This window comes from Lynx rufus, unplaced genomic scaffold (genome assembly GCF_022079265.1).
Source record: "Lynx rufus isolate CCGP_SWC_20201006 ecotype Redwood Valley unplaced genomic scaffold, mLynRuf1.p SCAF_6, whole genome shotgun sequence".
NCBI lineage: Eukaryota > Metazoa > Chordata > Mammalia > Carnivora > Felidae > Lynx > Lynx rufus.
This window is the reverse complement of record NW_025814878.1, coordinates 108625982-108644509: the sequence shown is the minus strand read 5'-3', so window position 1 is coordinate 108644509 and position 18528 is coordinate 108625982. Positions and strand designations below refer to the sequence as shown.

Sequence of the window (18528 nt, the reverse complement as noted above, 5' to 3'; positions counted from 1 at the left end):
CTTCCAGCCTGCTGAAAGTGGCTGTCTGTCCTGAGGGCCAAACAAGTGACCCATCAGTGGGTTTCCAGGACACAGCCTGTCACCTCCCAGGAAGAGTGGTGAGACCAGATGGCAAGATGGGAAGAGGGTTCCCTTCACCCTTACTCCCACCTTGGGGCCCTGAGGTATTCCCCTCTTCGGTGGGGCAAGAGTGCAGCTGTGCCTGCCTGTTACAAATGCCACATCTGGCCAGGCACCAGACCCAAGCCCTGTACAGAACGCATCCAACCTAATTTAACCCAAAGAAAGAAGGGACCAGAGTTCTGGACGACCTTCCCTTGCACTGTGCAGCTCAAAGCTGGATCTACTGATTAAGTATTTACTGAGCACTGGCCATATGCTCTGATGCTGTGAGCCAAACAAGGGAAGTGCAAGACAGGCTCTGCCTAGAAGGACTCGCAGTTCTGTCCAGATATGGGCAGGCACACAGGAAGTTACAGGACGGTGGAAGACACCACAACAAAGCAGCGGGATAAACGTCGAGGTCAGGACAAGCCCCAGGGCTTGAGCTATGCCTCTGTCAAAGTCCCAGCAACTGGCCACAAAGCAGGACAAGAAGCCCAAACCCAGATGGGGAAACGGAGGCTCACAAGACACAAACGACTAGAGCAGAGCCATCTCCCGGTCAGATGCTTCCGCAAGCTCTGAAAAGCGCCGGGCCCTCCTCCCCAGCCCCACCCTTGGGTCCTCCACCTTTCCTGGCCCAGGACCCATATCATGTACCCCAGAAGGAACCTGGAAAACTCGCCCTGCAGGTTCCGTTGGCCACCCCTTCTTCTATTCTTTCCAGATTTGGGGTGGAAGAGATGTTCATGGTTCTCATCCCAAGGGGAAGATGTTCCCCGGGTGGCCGCAGATCCACCCAGCCAGCGAGCCTGGACCTTAAGTGCAGGCTTTCCTCCCCAGGGCCGGGGAAGAGCTGCCCTTCACTGCAGACTGGGCTGAGGAACAGGGCGGAGCAGGCAATCAGAAGGAACTGACACCCTGGACAACAACTGGAGGTCCATGGAAGATGACTCACTGTCTACCTCAGCCTGGGCCCACCTCCAATGGAGCCAAGGTGGACTGATGGTGACACCAGGAATGACCCTCCCATCAAATACACACTCATCTGAGTCTGATGTGGCTGAGCGGGCAAGGCGGTCCACAGCCCTCTGCAATCTCACGCTTTCTGGGGTGTGAGGGTGGGTGTGCTCACCTCAGAAGGGCTTGCAAGTTTCCGGTCGGGGGCGGGGGTGGGGAGGCCACCCCCTACAGGTTCCTGGCACACCACCGTCCCAGCTCCAAGCCTGCCAGGCCGGGCCAGCTCTCCCCTCTCCCACCCCAGAGCAGGAATGGAATTTGACTAGACACCGCGAGAAGCCAGTGGGCCATTAGAAACCTCAACAGATTCCTATCAACACTCCAGTGCTGTCCAAGAGAACTCTCTGTGCTGTGGAATGTTCTATATCTGAGCAGTCCCATGTGGCTACCAAGCCTTTGAAATGTGTGACTGAGGAACTAAATTTTAATTTAGAATTAAACAGCCACAATATTTCGTCATTATCACGTTAAAATTAAATTAATTGGCAACAGGTGGGTGGTGATTACCGAACGGATGCAGAGTGAAACACAACACATCCTACCCAGACTCTCTCTCCCAGGCAGAGTCCGCCTTCCCCTGGTCCCTCACGTTCACCCAAGCCTCCGGAGGTAACCCGCAGCACGCTCCTGACTCTGAGTTACATGCGTGGTCCCGGGCTGACCCAAATCTCGCTTGTGCTCTGTGTTCATCCAAAAGGCAGGGCAAGGTCTCCCTGTGCCCCTTTGAGACTTGGCAGAGCTGGATGCAACATAACACTTGTCCGTGGGCCGCTGGAAGACACCGTCCCTTGTAGGCGACACTGGGCGCAGCACTGGGTACAGCCGCTGGGGCTCCCTGGCTCTGCCAGGGACCTCTCAGGGAACTGCACCCTCTCCTTGGTGACCGCTGACTTGTGTGTCTAGTCTCAAACACCTTGGTCTGCGGACCAAAGGCCCCCCCTGGTTTCCCCAGACATTGAGCCCCTTCGCCTCCAAGTGTTCAACAGCACGGCTGCCCAGGAAGTCACAACTTTGGCAGCTACATTGAAAAACAATAGCAACACACTGTTTAGCAATCACAGAACTGACACCAGGTTTTAGAGTACGTTCTGTTAAAACTGTGTTTTTGCTTTGTGCACCTCAAACATTAAAAATGAAAACAGCTAGCACAGAAGTGGCTGATGACATAAGCATATATCTTACCCTTTAAGAAAATTAAATTTCTTTGTTTTAAAGGCTTGACAACAGCATTTCAGAAAACTGGGGAGGCAGAGAAAGAGCGAGCCATCAATAATCCTGCCTCCAACTCAGTACTCACGCCTTCTGTTTTTACATCAAATTTCTATGACTCAACGCTAACAGAACCCCCACACTAACTTCAGAGTCCCAGCTGCCCTCACCCCCACTCTTGTTTTTGTTTAACTGGAAGCCTGGCTTCTAGCTCAGTCCCACTTTGAGAAACACCAACCGAAGCACCACCCCCAGGAAACCACCCCCACCCCCAGGGCCTGGGTAGCTCAAGCATCAGGTGTCCCTGTGGTAGTCTGCCTGAGGGTTTCCCATCCACTGGCCACACAGCCCCAGACAGTCAAGAAGGAAGGACTAACCTGTGTGTGCAGAGCAGCGGGGGAGAGGGGCGGAGGAGTGTGTCCACAGACACAAGACCAGCTTCAGGAAGGGGAGGTTTTAAGGCCTGTACACAGTGACCCCAACACAGAGCAGGCAGAGGAGCCAGGGGGTTTGACCACATGCAGCTCTCAGCCCTGGAACGTTCCAAAAAGAGAGGTTGTGCCAAAGCTGAGATCAGTGAACCTGAATCCTCAGCAGGCTTGATGCAGATGGGAAACTTCTGGAGCAGGACCCAGAAGTGGCCCCCATGTCTCCAAAGTTGCCCTGCCCCAGCACCGTGGCGCCTGCCCTGGGTCTAGACCCAATGCACACCTAACCCAGGGAGGTGTTGACACTTTGCCAGGCAACCTATAGACCTGTCCCAAGAGGGCGGTGCGCAGTGAGGTTCAGAGAGGTGGGGGCAGTCCCAGAGAGCTTGCTGGGTGGACATAGAGTCTGGCTGGCCAAGACCTCCATTGGGAGGGCTAGGGACAGTTTTCCAGATTGGAAGTGGGTCCACCTAAAAGGCAAAGGAGGGCTGTGAGGGTCCTGCCTCTGAAATTTGAGGGCTGGTGGAAGAGAGGCCGAAGGAAAGAGAAATACAGCTCATGGTTCGGGGTATTCATTAATAATTACCCCTTACTCAGTACTAGACTTGTGATCCACTGGGGCACAGGTTGAGGGCCTCACGGGGGTGGGGGGGGAGTGCAGACCCCCAGGGTGGGGAAGACGTGCCCAGAGAAGGAGGAGGCTCAAAGGAAGGTGACCCCCAGGCTCAGGGGAGCCTTCCCTGACACCCCTGGCCCAACGCAACTTTTCTCCCCTGGTGCACCCGAGGCCCCCACAACATGCCAGCTCCCTACTCAGTAATTCTCCATACACATTGCATAGCCCCACGCCAACCTCAAAAGCAGAGATAACATCTAATTCTTCCCAGAATCTCCACAGTCCTTAAACCAGCATATGTACTGGGCATACGGCAGGTGCTCAGCCAAGTGTCTAATTGGCCTTAGGGAGCAAGTCCTTGGTTCTGAGGGGGGCAGCCACCTGGCCCAGTCACACAGCAAGTCAGCTGAGTAAGCCCTAGGCCCCCACTCCCTGGGCCACTCATAAGTAGATCTCTGGGCTGCGGCTAGAGTCTGGGGGATGGGAGAGACGGGGTGTTGAAAAGCTGATAATCAGGACACCCTCCCTTTTCCTGCTCCCCAGGGGGTGCTGACAAGACACTACTGCATCAGCTTGCTCCACTTAGCCCACTCAGCACTCACTTACCCTCAGTGAGAGGCACTGCTCTGGGGGGCCGGGATGCTGACAAGGGAAGGGCGTGCTTCCAAAGCTAACACTGTCAGGATGCATTCCACGACCCAGGAGGCCAGAGTTTTATTTGAACAGCAGAAATGGGGAAGGTACGGGGCTGCTGTTCTTTCTCCTCCAGAGGGTCTGTGCACAGGTGCCACCCTGCGCCTGGGACGTGGGAGGGTCAAGAAACTTGCACTTAGACACAAGGGGCCCGTCCTGGGGTCCTCAGCATGCTGCAGTCACCGACCTCTATCCTCAGCCATGTGAGCAGCATCGGGGTGGTATTTCCACTGCAGGAGGATGGCAAGACTAAAGCTATTCCCTACCAAGGTGTAGCCCAGAGTCCTGCTGGGGGCCTTCCCCTGGGGAAGCCAAATGGGGGCACACGTCACAAGTACAGGTTTAGCTGCTGAGGAGGTGGCAGTAATATGGGGACTCAGGTGGAAATCTCACAGCTACACCTCCCCCGTCGGCTCCTTGATTTTTTTCTCAAAGCCTCGGTCTCTGGGTCCCCTGACCCACAAATTCTGTCATGAAGGGTAGGGGCCTGTTGAGTCTGTAAGGATGATGGAGAAAAGGGGCTGAAGGCAGGAAAGGAGTTGACAGACCCGACTCTGAACTGTGGCACCCACTTACATAACCCAAGCTTTCCTGCTTTAAATGTTTTCATGCTGCAAATGGCAAATGAACCTATATCTGGTCAATGTGGTCAGGAAACAGTGGTGTCAGAACCCTGAAGGCTGCAGAACACAGCGCTCAGCAAAGGCCAAGCAAACATGCATGGGGAGCTTTTGGGGTGCTAGGAACCAATGGGCCCCGAGCAGAAAATCCAGCCCCAAGGAGTGGCTGGTAGCCTAGAAAGATCGGTAGGACTGGCGCTAATTTAGGACACCATGAGAGGCCACTCTGCAGAGCCCTGGCTTTGGACTCTGAAGGCCTGGGTTCAGGCCACTAACTAGCTGTGTGACCTTGGTTATGTTATTTAATCTCTCTGCTTCAGATGCATTATCTGCAAAATGAAGTTCCCCACAGCAGCTATCTTACCACTGCTGGGCAGTCGGTGCAACGTGACAGTGGCCCTCGCCTGGCCCATGGCACCTTTTCCCCCACCAAGTGCCAGCTACCGTTACTACTGTAGCACTGTGGTTCCGCCCCTCTGCCACCCCTCCCCACAGCAGCTCACGTTACTGGTGGACACAGACCTCCAGGTCTCCATAAAAACTGAAAACCTGCTATGAGCGTACAGCATTTTAGACCACCTCTCCACCCTCAGGAGACAGCCTCCCACCTATATCAAGGCCGAATGCGATCAAAGGTTGCGGTCCAGAAAGAGGGGAGACCACGTGGGTAGCAGAGTCCAAATCACACCGCAAGAATGTTGGCTTAGTCTGAGGGAGAAGCCACTGAGGGTTTTCTGAGTTTGGGGAGGGGGTGTGGTCACGATCTGAGTCTCCGAGGACCGCTGATGGCTGTAAGAGTGGCCAGAAGAGCTCTTAGGAGGTGTGGCAGTCACCTTTCAACCTACATCTTGGGGCCACGGCTTCCAAGAAGCCTTCCCTAATTGCCCCACTTAGCTCTAATTACTCCTTTATTGTACTTCCCTGCGCAGCAACCTTGGGAAAGTTACATAACCTCAGAAGGTCTGGGCCTTGGCTCTGGGGCTGTACAGGGAGGCCAGTTAGGTAACCACTAAGCTCCCTTCAGCCTCACAATTTATGATTTGCCGCCAGGAGATGTGCCCGGAGCCCGACCCTCCTCCCCCATCAGCCACTCTTGCCAGCCTCCAGGGGAGGGGGGCATGGGGGGTGGGGAGAAACCAGCCAACGAGACAGTTCCTTGGGTGCAAACACTTGGGGTGCAGAATCCTGTGATGGGGAAGCTCCCTGGGGAAGCATGAGATCATTTCTGCTTCTTTCCGAACCTACAGTTACCACAATCTCAACTTTTGCCTCTTGTTCCAGAAAAACTCACTCGTGGGTGGGGAAGTTGGCCCTCAAGATCACAGAAAGGGGTATGCTGGGCAGGTTAGGAAATCAAGGCAGGCCAGTTTAGCTTAAGTAACATTAAGTCCTCTGTACCCCAAAACACGGTCAAGGTTCTGACTTAAAGGCCATTTAAAAGAGGATTAGAGGCAGGGTGACAAATGGCTCAGTGGAAAAAGGCTCTCGACCTGGGCAAGCTGAGCTAGTTTAACCTGAGCTTAGTTCTACAGACAGTCTGTCCCCAGCTCCTCGCCAGGCCTCGGTTTTCCTATCTAGCAGATGGGATGGAAATGCCACACCTCAGTCAGGCCCGGAGAGGTCACAGGGAGGCACCCTGGAGGAATGGGTCTGCAGAGACCCATGGTAAGGCCAAGGGTGAGAATCTGGGAAGGGTGCAAAGCCTGTGTATCTGAAGGTTTCTCAGGGGTCACCCAGGTATTGTAGGCGACACAACCCAACACTCCTGCTCCATCCCCTGGGGCCAACATCCTTGGCCAGCTGTGGAGGGGGTACCCTGCAGGGTGGGCCACAGGGTAGCAAAAGCCTAATGCAGGCGCCAGTCAGGCTGGAGTTACCTGCTCAAGGCATGCCCTTCTCCCCTGCAAACAGCCGGGCCTTCCTCCTGCTCGCTCTGAAGATCAAACGGTTTCCACAAGGAAGGGGCAGGGAGTGTTGTTTCCCTCCCCCCGGCGGGTCCACTTGCCTTCCTGGTTTCCGTAGTACATGGTCTGAAGACATTCCCCAAAAGGCAGGGACGGAAGGGGCTGCTTCCCTTTGCAGCAGGTCTCAAACAGGTTTGGGCACACAGTATGTGCTTAGTAAATATCTGCTGAATGAAGGACTGGATATTTGCTGTCTCAAGTTCCTTGAAGGCAGAATCCATGGCTCCCCATCTAGCATCTAGCTGGGCCAGGGGGTGGGGGAAAGAGACCTGTTAAATGCTCACACTGATTGGTTTTGCTAATCCCAGGAGACAGGAGTTCAGGAAAAGTTTATAAAAAAGGGATGGGGGCAGGGAAGCTGAGAAGGGGTTCCTGGAGAGAATGACCCAGAGAGGGAGAGCAGTTTATTCTGTCAAGTCCCCCAGAGAAGAGATGGCAATAAACTGAATTTAAAGGTGAACTTGGAGCTGGCAGCTACAGGGAGTGAACATCACATACGTTTTCTCCATGTTCTGTTATCTTCGTCCCACCGAGATGGGTAACATTGCTCTCCCTTTCAGATGCGAGTCGTGTGCTCAGGGCCACTCAGCTTGCAAAGGCCACTGTGACTTGAAAGCCTGTCCTTAACCACTAGGCAACATGGCCCCACCTCATGAGGCTTGAAGGGGAAAGCGGGAGCACATTTTGATAATGGCACTCTCCCTTCCTCCTCTTCACGGTGTGGAGACTATGAGACCAGGGGCCAGAGTCTGGGCCTGGCTCAGTTCACCTAGAAAAGTGCCTTCTGGGGCACCTGGGTGGCTCAGTTGGTTAAGTGTCCAACTTCAGTTCAGGTCATGATCTCACAGTTCATGGGTTTGAGCCCTGCGTTGGGTTCTGTGCTGACAGCTCAGAGCCTGGAGCCTGCTTCAGATTCTGTGTCTCCCTCTCTCTCTGCTCCTCCCCCACTGGCACTCTGTCTCTCTCTCCCTCCCTCTCAAAAATAAATAAACAGTGAAAAAAAAAAAAAAAAGGAAAAGTGCTTTCATCTTGAGGAGGCCTAGGTCCTCCAGACTGGCCATAGTACTGAAGGTCCACATGCGTCTCCACACCCCCCCTCAGAGCTGGGCACAGCACTGGGCACCGGGGGCCCAGCAGACACTGTGGGCACATCAGTGGCTGGCTATACCCCCACATGCTTATTGCACAGGTCTGTGGATTAGGGCCAAGGGTCCCTGCCCACGTAGGGCTCCTACTGCCTACCTGGGCCTAATTTAACCGGCACTTCAAGCCTTCCTGAGTGAATGGATGAATTTACTTGAAGGAAGTAGAGTCCAAGAGAAGCGAAATCCAGCCAGGGTCACACAGCACACACCAGTACCATGGGGAGAATCGGAACCCAGGTCCGAATCCTCTATTTCCTACACAGTGGTTCAGATCTGAGTCCGTCAGCCCCAGCCCTAGCCCCAAGCAGAGGTCCACACAAAGGGAGGGGCTCAACCGTGTGCTGGCTGGGCCATCAAGCACCCTGCAGGGCTTTTCTCCTGGGGTTGGGGAGCAAGTCTCCCCCTCCTAGGAGGGACCCAGCTAAGCAGCTGCAGCCAGATTACACTGGGCCATGGGAGGTGACAACAGCCACAGTACGCAATCCTGCTTAAATATTTCAGCAGGAAACCCAAATATTTAGATGGAGGGGAGGAAAAACAGAATGCACATTTCAAAGCCAATCACAGGGACCTGCCTGCCAAGGGCACTGTGAGAGGGCAAGTGGGTGGAGTCTGCCCCCAACGAGGAAACAACTCTGATCCCAGGTCCCGAGTGACCACCACCCAGAGAAGACACCCATGAGGCCATCTGCCCCTGGAATCCTCCAGAATGGAAGAGGTTTGACCAAAGCCTGGGATGAGCCAGGACTGAGCAGAGAAATCCTTGCCACCTTTCCCCAGAGCAAGGAGCAGGGCCCCTGCTCGGGAAGGGAATAGGGTATCAACCTTCCATACTTTCAACTGTGGACCATGAACTCTTTGGAGGAGAGGGCTGTGGGTGAACTTGAAAGAAATGGAGAATGCTGGACAACTCCACTAGGACAACCTTGGGCACGGTATTGAAACTCTGTGGTCCATTCTGGTGCTCCTACTAGAAGGGAGTGCTGATAAGGGCACCTCCTGGATCCTTCTCCATTCCTGGCTCTGAAGTCAGCAAGGTGGGGATGAGTCTGAGCCTCCAGGTAGCCATGTAGACCTGAGCAAATCCCTTGGCCTCCATTTGCCTGGCTAATGGGCACAGCAGTAACACTGAATCCACTGGACTGGTTTAATGAGACACGGTTAAAGTAGGAGCCCAATGCCCAGCACCCAGTAGGAATTCAGCAGAGTGCTACCCATACCACTCATCCTTCCAGCCTGCCTCAAATACCCGCTTCTTTAAATTCAAGAGTAGAAATTAATCTCTCACTCGTTCACACTTAGAACCCCCAGGTGCCCTTACCAATGTCAGCGAGGTGAGAGCTCCTTACCTTTCTTTCTCTAGACTGGGGGCTCCCTGAGGGCAGGGGCTATGTTTTAATCAGAGCCAGATCCCCTGCAGGCCAAGGGGTTCCACAGGCCTCAGTAAACAGGAACTGAATCCTGAGGCCCGGTGACTCTTGTCCCATCTCTCCAACCTCTACCATCTGCAACCCATCACTCAGCACCAGGACCGCATTTCCCCTCAGTTTCACCACTGTGGCCTTGTTTCTCTGCCCAGGGAGGCTGAGCCCCCAAGGTCTACGGCTCAGTATGGTTTCTGAGGCTTCAGTACACACAAAAATGCTGGCCAGGAGGGAGGCCCCTCCGTGAGCCCACCCTTCCTTTGTCCAGATCTCTGAAATTTAGGGATCAGATTAACTCCTCACCAAAAGCCCAGAGGGCCCAGGCAGCTGTACCGAGCTGGAATATCCCACCGCCCCCCCCCACTTTTTTATATAAAGGGGCAACCAAGGTATTATCTGGAAGTTCATCAAATTGGGGTGGGGGCTTTAGCTGGGACAGGAACCCACACTTGAACCTCCCAAGGGGTTCATGGTAAGAGGAAAAGGCGCCCTAACTGAAAGCTGGGGTGTGAGGGAGGGTGGATGGGCTGTGCTGTGTGTGTGTTGGGGTGGGGGCGGGGGGGAGTGGGCTCTGTGGGTTTTGGTGGAAAAACCCACACTCCATCACATCAGAAAGTTCAAGGGAGGAAGCATCCTTATCAGAACACCCATGGGGTGAAGGGATCAGCCCACAGAAATGCTGTTAATTTAGAGTTGAAGATTCTACTTCTTTTAAGTTGCCACGCCTGTGAAGGAAGAAGGAACTTTCTGAAATGCTGTTCACTCCCCGACTTAAAAATTGCAAAAATTTGGTCAGTTCAAATTCCTTGGCTAAACCCAGAGGGCTTTGTCATCTGACCCTTACCTCTCGGCCCTATGGCTGCAGCCCAGAACCATCACGCACTTTTACTCCTCCCTGAGGGCTGTGGGCAAGAAGGACCCACCATCCCCCCTTCTTTGTCTAGCTCTTTAAAAATGTGGTTGATATATACCCAGAAGAGGGATTGCTCGATCATACATTTCCATTTTTAATTTCCTAGGGAGCCTCTACACTGTTTTCCATAGTGGTGGCACCATTTTACTCAAAAAGACAAATGATTCCACTTGGAAGGCATTTAAAGTAGTCACATTCACAGGAACAGAATGTAGATTACTCGTTACCAGGAACCAGGGGGAGAGGGGAAAAGGGAGTTGTTTAAGGGCGATAGAATCTGCTTCGCAAGATGAAAAAGTTCTTTAGAGCTGTTTCCCAGCAGTGTGAATATACTTAACAAGAATGAACGGACTCTTCAAAATGGTTAAGATGGTAAACTTTGTTATGTGTTTTTTACTACAATTAAAAAAAAGTCGGTTGACCTTTCCTCTGCTTCAGGAAGGTCTTCCTGCTACTGTGTGAACCACACTTGTGTGGGGGCAGTCCCTTCACACAGCAGGGTTGTCTAGGAACAGTAGCAGCGACAGCGGCAGCTAACACTTAATGAGCACTATGTGCCAAGCACTCGTCTATGCAAACAGTGAGGGTGAGATTTGCGGCATGCCTTCAGAGGCCAGCCCGTAACCATCAGACATACTGCTTGCATGGTGACTCTTTCAACAACAGCAAGGAGCCTGCAGTTAGGTGGTGGGGCGAGTGGCACTTGGAGGAAAGCATGTCCTCTATCCATGTCAAACCCATCCTTGGGGAGGATGGCCAGGTCAGGCCTCGTCTGCCTTATTCTAAGAGTCCCTGGCAACTGTCAGTGAAATCTCCAAGGAGACTCGCCGTGACCCTCTGCATTCCCCCAGAGGGAACCGGGAAGGAGGCAAGCCTATTTCACATGCTTTCTTATAGTACCCAGCACACGTGGCCTCTCTGAATCACCCAGTTCTGGCCCAGTAGTTCTTGCACCCCAATTTGTACAAAGACTATCTTTCTTTTTTTAATATTTATTCATTTTTTGATAGAGACAGAGCATGAGTGGGGGAGGGGCAGAGAGAGAGAGGGAGACACAGAATCAGAAGCAAGCTCCAGGCTGCTATACTGACAGCACAGAGCCTGACGCGGGGCTCGAACTCACAGACCATGAGATCATGACCCCAGCTGAAGTCGGACGCTTAACTGACTGAGCCACCCAGGCGCCCCATGTATAAAGACTATCTTGGGGGTACTATGTCAGGACCATGGCTCCTCTGCTCCCCAAAGCCTTATATTTCCCTGTCCCCCACCCCACAGAGAGTTCAGAAGCTGAGAGCAATCTGACAGCAAACAGCCAACTTCAAGATGAAAGCCCTTGGCCTGAGGTCAGAGCCGGCCAAGCACAGCGCCCAAAACCAGAGGACTGTTTCTTTTAAATGTAAGACTATAAATAGGGCAAAGCCCCAGGAAAACACTTAGAAGCAACAGTCATCACCTCCCTTGCACCCCCTCCTATAGGGCTCCCCCCACCCCACTAGAACCTTTCAACACTTGCTAATTCCCACCCTCAATAATTCTCTAATACCATGCCATCTGCAATCATCCTAAGGGCTCTAGTAAAACTCTCAAAACGATTCAATAAAAATCCACTTTAACTGTTAAACTCTAACTAGAGCAGTTAACTGAGGCATATTTACCGATTTGAGAATTATTATTATCTCGGCTGCCCTCAACTTTGATCGGAACATAAACAAACAGGTCATTAGGAGGGGACCTCTTTCTTCCATTTCCTCTCAAAACCCCAACTTCCCTACTTTCCACTTCTGCAGTTCTAGACAGTGAGGATCCAAGTTTGAACTAATGACGTGGAGGCCTCCGTGATCTTGGATAATCAAAAGATCTATTGTGTTCCCTTTACTTACAAAGGCAGTTAAGTGGACCAGTGTGCTTTACAATTTCCAATGAGGCTTGAAACAAAAGAGGTTTTCATGTTAACCCTCAATTCTCAAAAAAATTCAATGAATGTGCCCCATTCTAAGGGCATCATTTGGTCAGATCATTACATCATTTGGTCAGATGTAACTTTTGCACATAACCCATGGTTATATTTTCAAATTTTAGGAGGAGGATTGGTGTTAGAAACACGATGTCAGAACCTCAAAACTGGAATCAGCTTGACTACTGTAGACTGGAACATGTAAGAGAATAGGAAGGGTCCAGAAAATAAAAGGAGCGGGGTCTGGCACCCACAGAAAACCTCCAAATAGGATAATGCAGTTTGGAGCTGGCAAGGAGGCCAGTAGGATCCAAGAGGCTTCTGGGAACTGGTCAGCTGTGTGAGCAGTCTAGGAAAAACCAGTTAGGGATGGGGTGCTCCAGTGGAAGGCAGGGCATGGGGCGACCCCTACCACACCCCTGGAGACATGGGAATCTCAAGAGCCACAGCAGGAACACCTCACTCTCTCTCCTTCTCCCTCTTAAACCCTCCTACATCCAAAACCCCACTTGAAGTCATCACCTCCTGAGAGTCCTCCCTGACCCCTCAGGCTGGTTCTGGAGGCCCTCAGGAACCATCACATCATAGTGGGTTTATTCATCCTTCTCCCCAGCAGCCAGTCTGAGCCTCGTGGTGTCTTAATCCATCTTTGCACTCCCAGATCCTCGCCTAGTGCCTGGCACATAGTGGACACTTAATAAATGTTCGTTGATGAATGTTCTCATGTACTCTGGGATCAACCCGCTTCAGTGTGAAACCTGATTCTATACTATATAATCCTGGGCAAGTTATATCATTGTCCTCATCTATAAAAGGGGGTGGTCACCAAGATTAAATTAAAGTAAGAATGTATAGAACGTGCTTATTCAAAGCTCTGGTGCACAGTGAGTTCTCAAATCCTTCCTGTTTATGATCATGGCATGCTGGAGGTGAAGGTTGAGACTGCCCCCCTTCACTGCATCCCAACCCTTTGCTCTTTTGTGCTGCCAAGGGAGGGGTGGACCGATGCTTACCGCAGTAACAGAGGAGGTACTGGCTTGGCCAGGCCCAACACAGGAGGCCAGCATGCCAACGCCTGTTCTAGGGGAAATAGAAAATAAAATTTCCCAGCTGACCGAAGTCCAGCTGAACCACTCCACTAAGCTCACTTACAGACTACCCATTCAACAGCTTCACAGGCCTAAGAAGCAGGGCAAAGGTGTACAAGGAGTAGGCGAGCCAGGTTCCCACCCCAGGCTGTGCCCTCCTGCTGTGTCACCAAGGCCACTTCAACTTCCCTGAGCTTCAGTTTCCTTATCTGAATTCATAAGGTTGCTGTAAAAAGTACCTGAACTAACGCAGGTAAAGCACTAGGTCAACGTGTGCTCAATAAACACAAACAGACAGGGGGAGACGTGCTCGCTTTAAGTGACATCTGTAGGCATCTTGCATAACGCTTCTACTTGCCCTGATCCTCACTGGACCCTCACTTTGCACTGAGGAAAGAGGCAAAGTCAAATGGCTTGATGGGTAAAATGGCCAATGCAGATGTCAAAACAGGCCTGTGCCCACTCTCTTTTATAAAATGCACATACCACTCACAGTGCCCAACACACAGGGTGCTCAAATCCATGCTAACTGCCCTAGTGGAAACCTCTGCATGCAATTCAGGGAAGAGGCTGGGGAGGCAAGGGTTCAAGGTGGTTCTGAAGGCAGGAAGGAGGACAACCACAGGGTCTGAGGCTGCTGCGGTAGAAGCAGGGAGGGTAAGCATATGAAAGTTGGGCAGGAAGAACCAGACAACTCGGTTGGGGCGGGGTGCCTATAAGACCTAATGAAAGGTGAGCAGTGTGTTGTGTTAACTCCCTTTGCACACATTTGAAAGCACATGCAGTTTCCAGTGTAAAAAAAAAAACCCTACTCAGTCTGCACCCCCCACTTCTAACAACCCCTCCCAAGAGCCCGCCCCTACCCCAGGAATTTCTAGCTTGGGACTTCTCTAGGATTACAAAGGTGACTCAGAACCTGACAAAACACAGAACCTCAGGTGGAAATGCCCCAGGCCAGATGGGAAAGAAGTTTGAGTTTTCCACAACGGAGTCTTCTTTTTTCCTTAAACCAATTTCCTGGGGCTGAAGGTAATGCCTCAAGTCACATAACAGAAAGCAGAGCCAGGCAGATTTCTGCAGACTAAAAAGTGATGCTAGCAGAATGCTTCCGCTGGTCAGTGTTCACTTCTTGGGTTTTTCCTATGATGGGAGGGGAAGTTGGAGAAGGTTGGAGAGTTTTTTGGCCAGGGATGGGGAACAGGGCTGTCCATGATCCTCTCCAAATCAGATTGGCCCGATGCCCACATCTAAAAGTTACCTGCCTGCTTTTGGGGGGCAATCATCAGCGGGTTTAAGAGGACCCCCAAATAAGAGGCTTTTTGTTGACTCGAACCCCTTAAGAAAGCTAACTTCCAAAGCTACCACCACCAGCTGCACCCGGCTGCCTTACCCTGACCACCCCCCTCTTCCCTTCTCCGTGGGTTTTGAAGTTTATTTTCCCACATTCAGCCTTGAATTCTTTCCTTCCTTCCCCTGCTGTGGCGAAGAGGGAAACACTTCGAGGGCAGCTTGATTCTTTATCATCCCCGCCTGCCCTCTTCCCCCTCTAAACAAAGCCCTGGAACAAACTAAACAACAACTGCTCTCCCGGGGAATTGTTTCCTCAAGGGAAATTATAAAGTGACCCCTCCCCAACGCACACACACAGGGCAGACACTCATCCACAGAAGTTCCTGCTATTAGCAGCCAAACCACCCCAATTACCGGCTGAATTCCTCCTCCCCACCAACCTCACCTCCCACGGTCACCCACTCTGGGGACTGCTAAGGGCCCAGAGGCTCTCCCCGCTAAAATGCAACACCCCTAAACCTCCCCTCTCACTGGCTCCTGGGAGGACAAGTCTTCACCTGCTCAGCTGCTGGTAGGTACCTATATGCTCGGGTGTGTGAATGTCCATCGATTTAAGGACAATGAGGGGGCAGCACAAGCAAGACATACTCATGTTTTCCACAGCTTTCAACCTCCCAACAGTCCAGGGCAGGGAAGACAGATGAAGACGGGTGCATTCTCATTTCACATACGGGGAAACTGAGACCAGAAAAATGAGAGACAACTAGACAATCATAAAATGTTGGGCGGCTGCCGTAGATTAAATGTTGTTCCTCATCAAACCTCCTTTCTCGCATCTTCCACCCCAAGAGAAAAATAACACCTTGGACAATCTACCCCTACCCCACTCCACAATCTAGAGCCGTCACCAGCTCTTTATACCCAGGTCCTGGTCCTTCCACCGGAGAGAAGCCATTAGTGCAGGCCAGGGAGGGTGGGTGCTTAAGGCTAAGAGCCTCTGAGAAACTGGCGTGGAGGACCCTGGGCCCCAAACAGACCCAAGATCCCAGCCACCATGGTCAGCCCCAGTTTATTCTAGTGAGGTCAAAGCCATCCATAGAGCATGTACCAGAAGATGAGAGCCTCTCAATGTCAACACGGAGAAGAAACTATACCCCATGCGTCCCCTTCTGCTCAACCTCTCCTTTACCCTAAAAAGGATTCCCGGGGTTTTGTTCTTTTGTTCAACCTGCTACTTTCACCAACTTTAACTCCAAGCCCTGGGGGAGGAGGGGAGGTGTCTCCATGAGATAAGCCCTACCGGAAGCCTGAGCGCGTCCCAGGCACTGCGGCCATCAGCCCCCCATCCCGGGGTGGGGTGGGGGGGCGGCTCGGAGCCCCCCACCCACTTCCCGAGCCCTGCGGGTGCGGGTCCGGGTGCGGAGGAGGCTTTGCATAGCTTGGGGCTGTGGGACCCTCCCGCCACTACGGCCGGCTCACGTTCCCGAAGAAGCACAGGGCGGGCGCGGCACTGGCCCGGAGCTGGGAGGTGGAGATGCGAAGGGGTGGCACCCGGCTCCACTCCCGAACTCCGGGAGCGGGAGCTTCTCAAAGTGCAGATAACCGCCTTTATCCGCCCTACAGCCCCCCTCCAACGAGGGAGGTACCCGCACACTCACAGGGAGCCATCGCGGGGCCGGTTCACCCAGAGGTCAACCCCAACGTCTCTCTGGACAAACGGGGTTCCCAAAGAGTCTCCGCGCGTGGGTGACTCCCGTGTCTACGGGTGAACGACAGACCTCAGCAGCCAGACCCATGTGAGACATCCTTTCCTGCCACCCCCAGGGCTACCCGCAGGGACTGAGGGTTATCCAAAGCTGTGAAGGGTTTCCCTTCGGCACTCCTAAAGATCCGGCCGGCTTCCAGTGTCTGTAGGGGCACAGATGGCGGCTCACCTGCAGGATCTTATCCAGGCCCTCCTGGCCCAGGCACGGGAACTCCTTGAGCAGATGCAGTTTCTGTGTATAGTAGTTTTTCTTGGCCTCTTTCCAGTGTGGCTCCTCGAGCACCTCGAAGATCGCCGCCCCGATGGCCAGGTAGAAGATGATGGCCGAGGTGAGCAGTGGGCCCCGGTCCACCATGGCTCTCAAGCGGCCGCCTCCTGGAGAAAGGCTCCCCTAGCCCCTGCGGCTCCGGGTCCACGCGCCCTACAGCCTCTGGAAACAGCTGTTTGAATTTGGAGCTCCGCATGCGCAGTGCCCTGTTCCCCCCCCTCCCGCCCCCGGCGCCGCTCTCTGGACAAAGTTGCTCCGCCAAGTTGGCCCACCAAGCGCGGGGAACTGTACGAGGACTTGCTCCCGCGCGGGGGGGGGCGCGGGGGAGGCTGGTGGGTGGACACCAAAGCGGGGCAAGGGGGCGCCCTGGCTCGCTGGGGTAAAGGGAGCCGGGGGAACTCAAGGCCAGAGTCTAGGGAGACACGTGGGCCGTCCTCCGCGAGCCGCAGCAGTGTGCGCCGCACCCGCCTCCACGCGCCTCTTTAACCAGCGCCCAGCGCGCGCGCCCTCCAGAGCCTGATCCCGGGGGTGGTACCCGTGCAGGTCCCGCCCCTCGTCTGCACCGCCCCCGCTCAGGCCCGCCCTGCGCAGGCCCCGCGGCTGGCTGGCCGGAGAAGTCACCGCGAGGTGCGCACGGGATTCGGTGCTCCGTGCGCTGCCGGGGGCTGCCGCCAGGGGAGGCTGCGTGCCCCGCGGTGCCGGAGAGGTTGGGGTCTCTGGGGCTCGCGTTTGTTGTTAGTGCCGGTGGTATTAACTAAGATGAGTGTGTACCTAATGACTGGGGTCAAGGAAGTTATTACTATTGCTATTTTCGTTGTAACTCAATTTTCGTCCACTGCCGTTTCTGCCAAGAAAGCTTGATTCTCAGTCTCTTTCTCTCACCCCCTCCTGTAAACCAAGGCTAAGTGTAAGGTTAGAATAGAAAGGTACTGGAGAAGCTGTAGAGAATCAGGATATCAGGGACTAATCCAGACACAAAGGTGAGACTCTCCCCTTTTACCCCATTCTCACCTGCCCTGGTGAGACGCCCACATCTAGAAGGAGCTGTGCTGTTGGAGACACCTCCCAGCCCCACGCACTGTAACTCTCCAGGAAACACTTAACCCCTCCTTATTCCGAAGCCTACTCTGCAACCCTCATCCACACCCACACACATGAGCTCATCCCCTTGTTGGAAGATACTTTCTTCCTAAATTCCTTCTAATGTACTATGTAACCAATACACTATAGAACAGTAAAATGACAGCTGGCCCTGTGGGGAATCTGGATTGTTCAATGACATATCCCCAGACTGTTACATAGGAGACACTCAGTAAACATTTGTGCAACGAAGGAGTGAATGAATTTGTCAAACACACACACTGAGGATACATCTCACTCGCCTTGCTACCATTTACCGAGGCAATACTCCAACCTTCCCATGCATCTCAAGAACAGCCTGTAATTATACCAACCTTGCAGGGAGAAAAAGGAAGCTGTGTTAGGTTAACTTGTTCAAAATCTCTAACCAGCAACAGCCAGAAGCTGGAGTGGCACACTCCAGCACTTGGTACTAAGGGCTGGCCCTGACCCTCTCGGGGCCTCTGAGGGGGCCAGTGCAGTAGTGGGCCAAATTGGTGCACTGCCCCTGGTCCAGGCCTTTTTTCCCCCCTGTGAGGGATGTGGGGGGCTTTGGTCAGGTGTCAAGAGTTAGGGCAATGTGGAGGTTCCTCAAAAAATTTAAAAAAGGAATTACCCCATGACCCAGCAATAGCACTACTGGGAATTTATCCAAAGGATACAGGAGTACTGATTCATAGGAGTACATGGACCCCAAAGTTTACAGCAGCACTTTCAACAATAGCCAAATTATGGACAGAGCCCAAGTGTCCATCAACTGATGAATGGATAAAGAAGATGTGGTTTATATCTACAATGGAATACCACTCAGCAATGAAAAGGAATGAAATCTTGTCATTTGGCCATTTGTAACAACGTGGATGGAACTGGAGGGTATTATGCTAAGTGAAATACGTCACTTAGAGAA

General features: G+C 53.0%; 1 protein-coding gene across 1 annotated transcript in view; it reads right to left on the bottom strand.

The window, feature by feature from the left end:
- KCNK5 (potassium two pore domain channel subfamily K member 5) overlaps nucleotides 1-16966 on the bottom strand; it is a 37956-nt gene extending 20990 nt beyond the window's left edge. Inside the window, exon 1 of the mRNA XM_047102654.1 lies at nucleotides 16404-16966. Within this exon, the coding sequence (XP_046958610.1) occupies nucleotides 16404-16589 (186 nt within the window). The 5' untranslated portion in view covers nucleotides 16590-16966. The remainder of the gene's footprint in view (nucleotides 1-16403) is intronic.
- Nucleotides 16967-18528: the final 1562 nt, after the last annotated feature.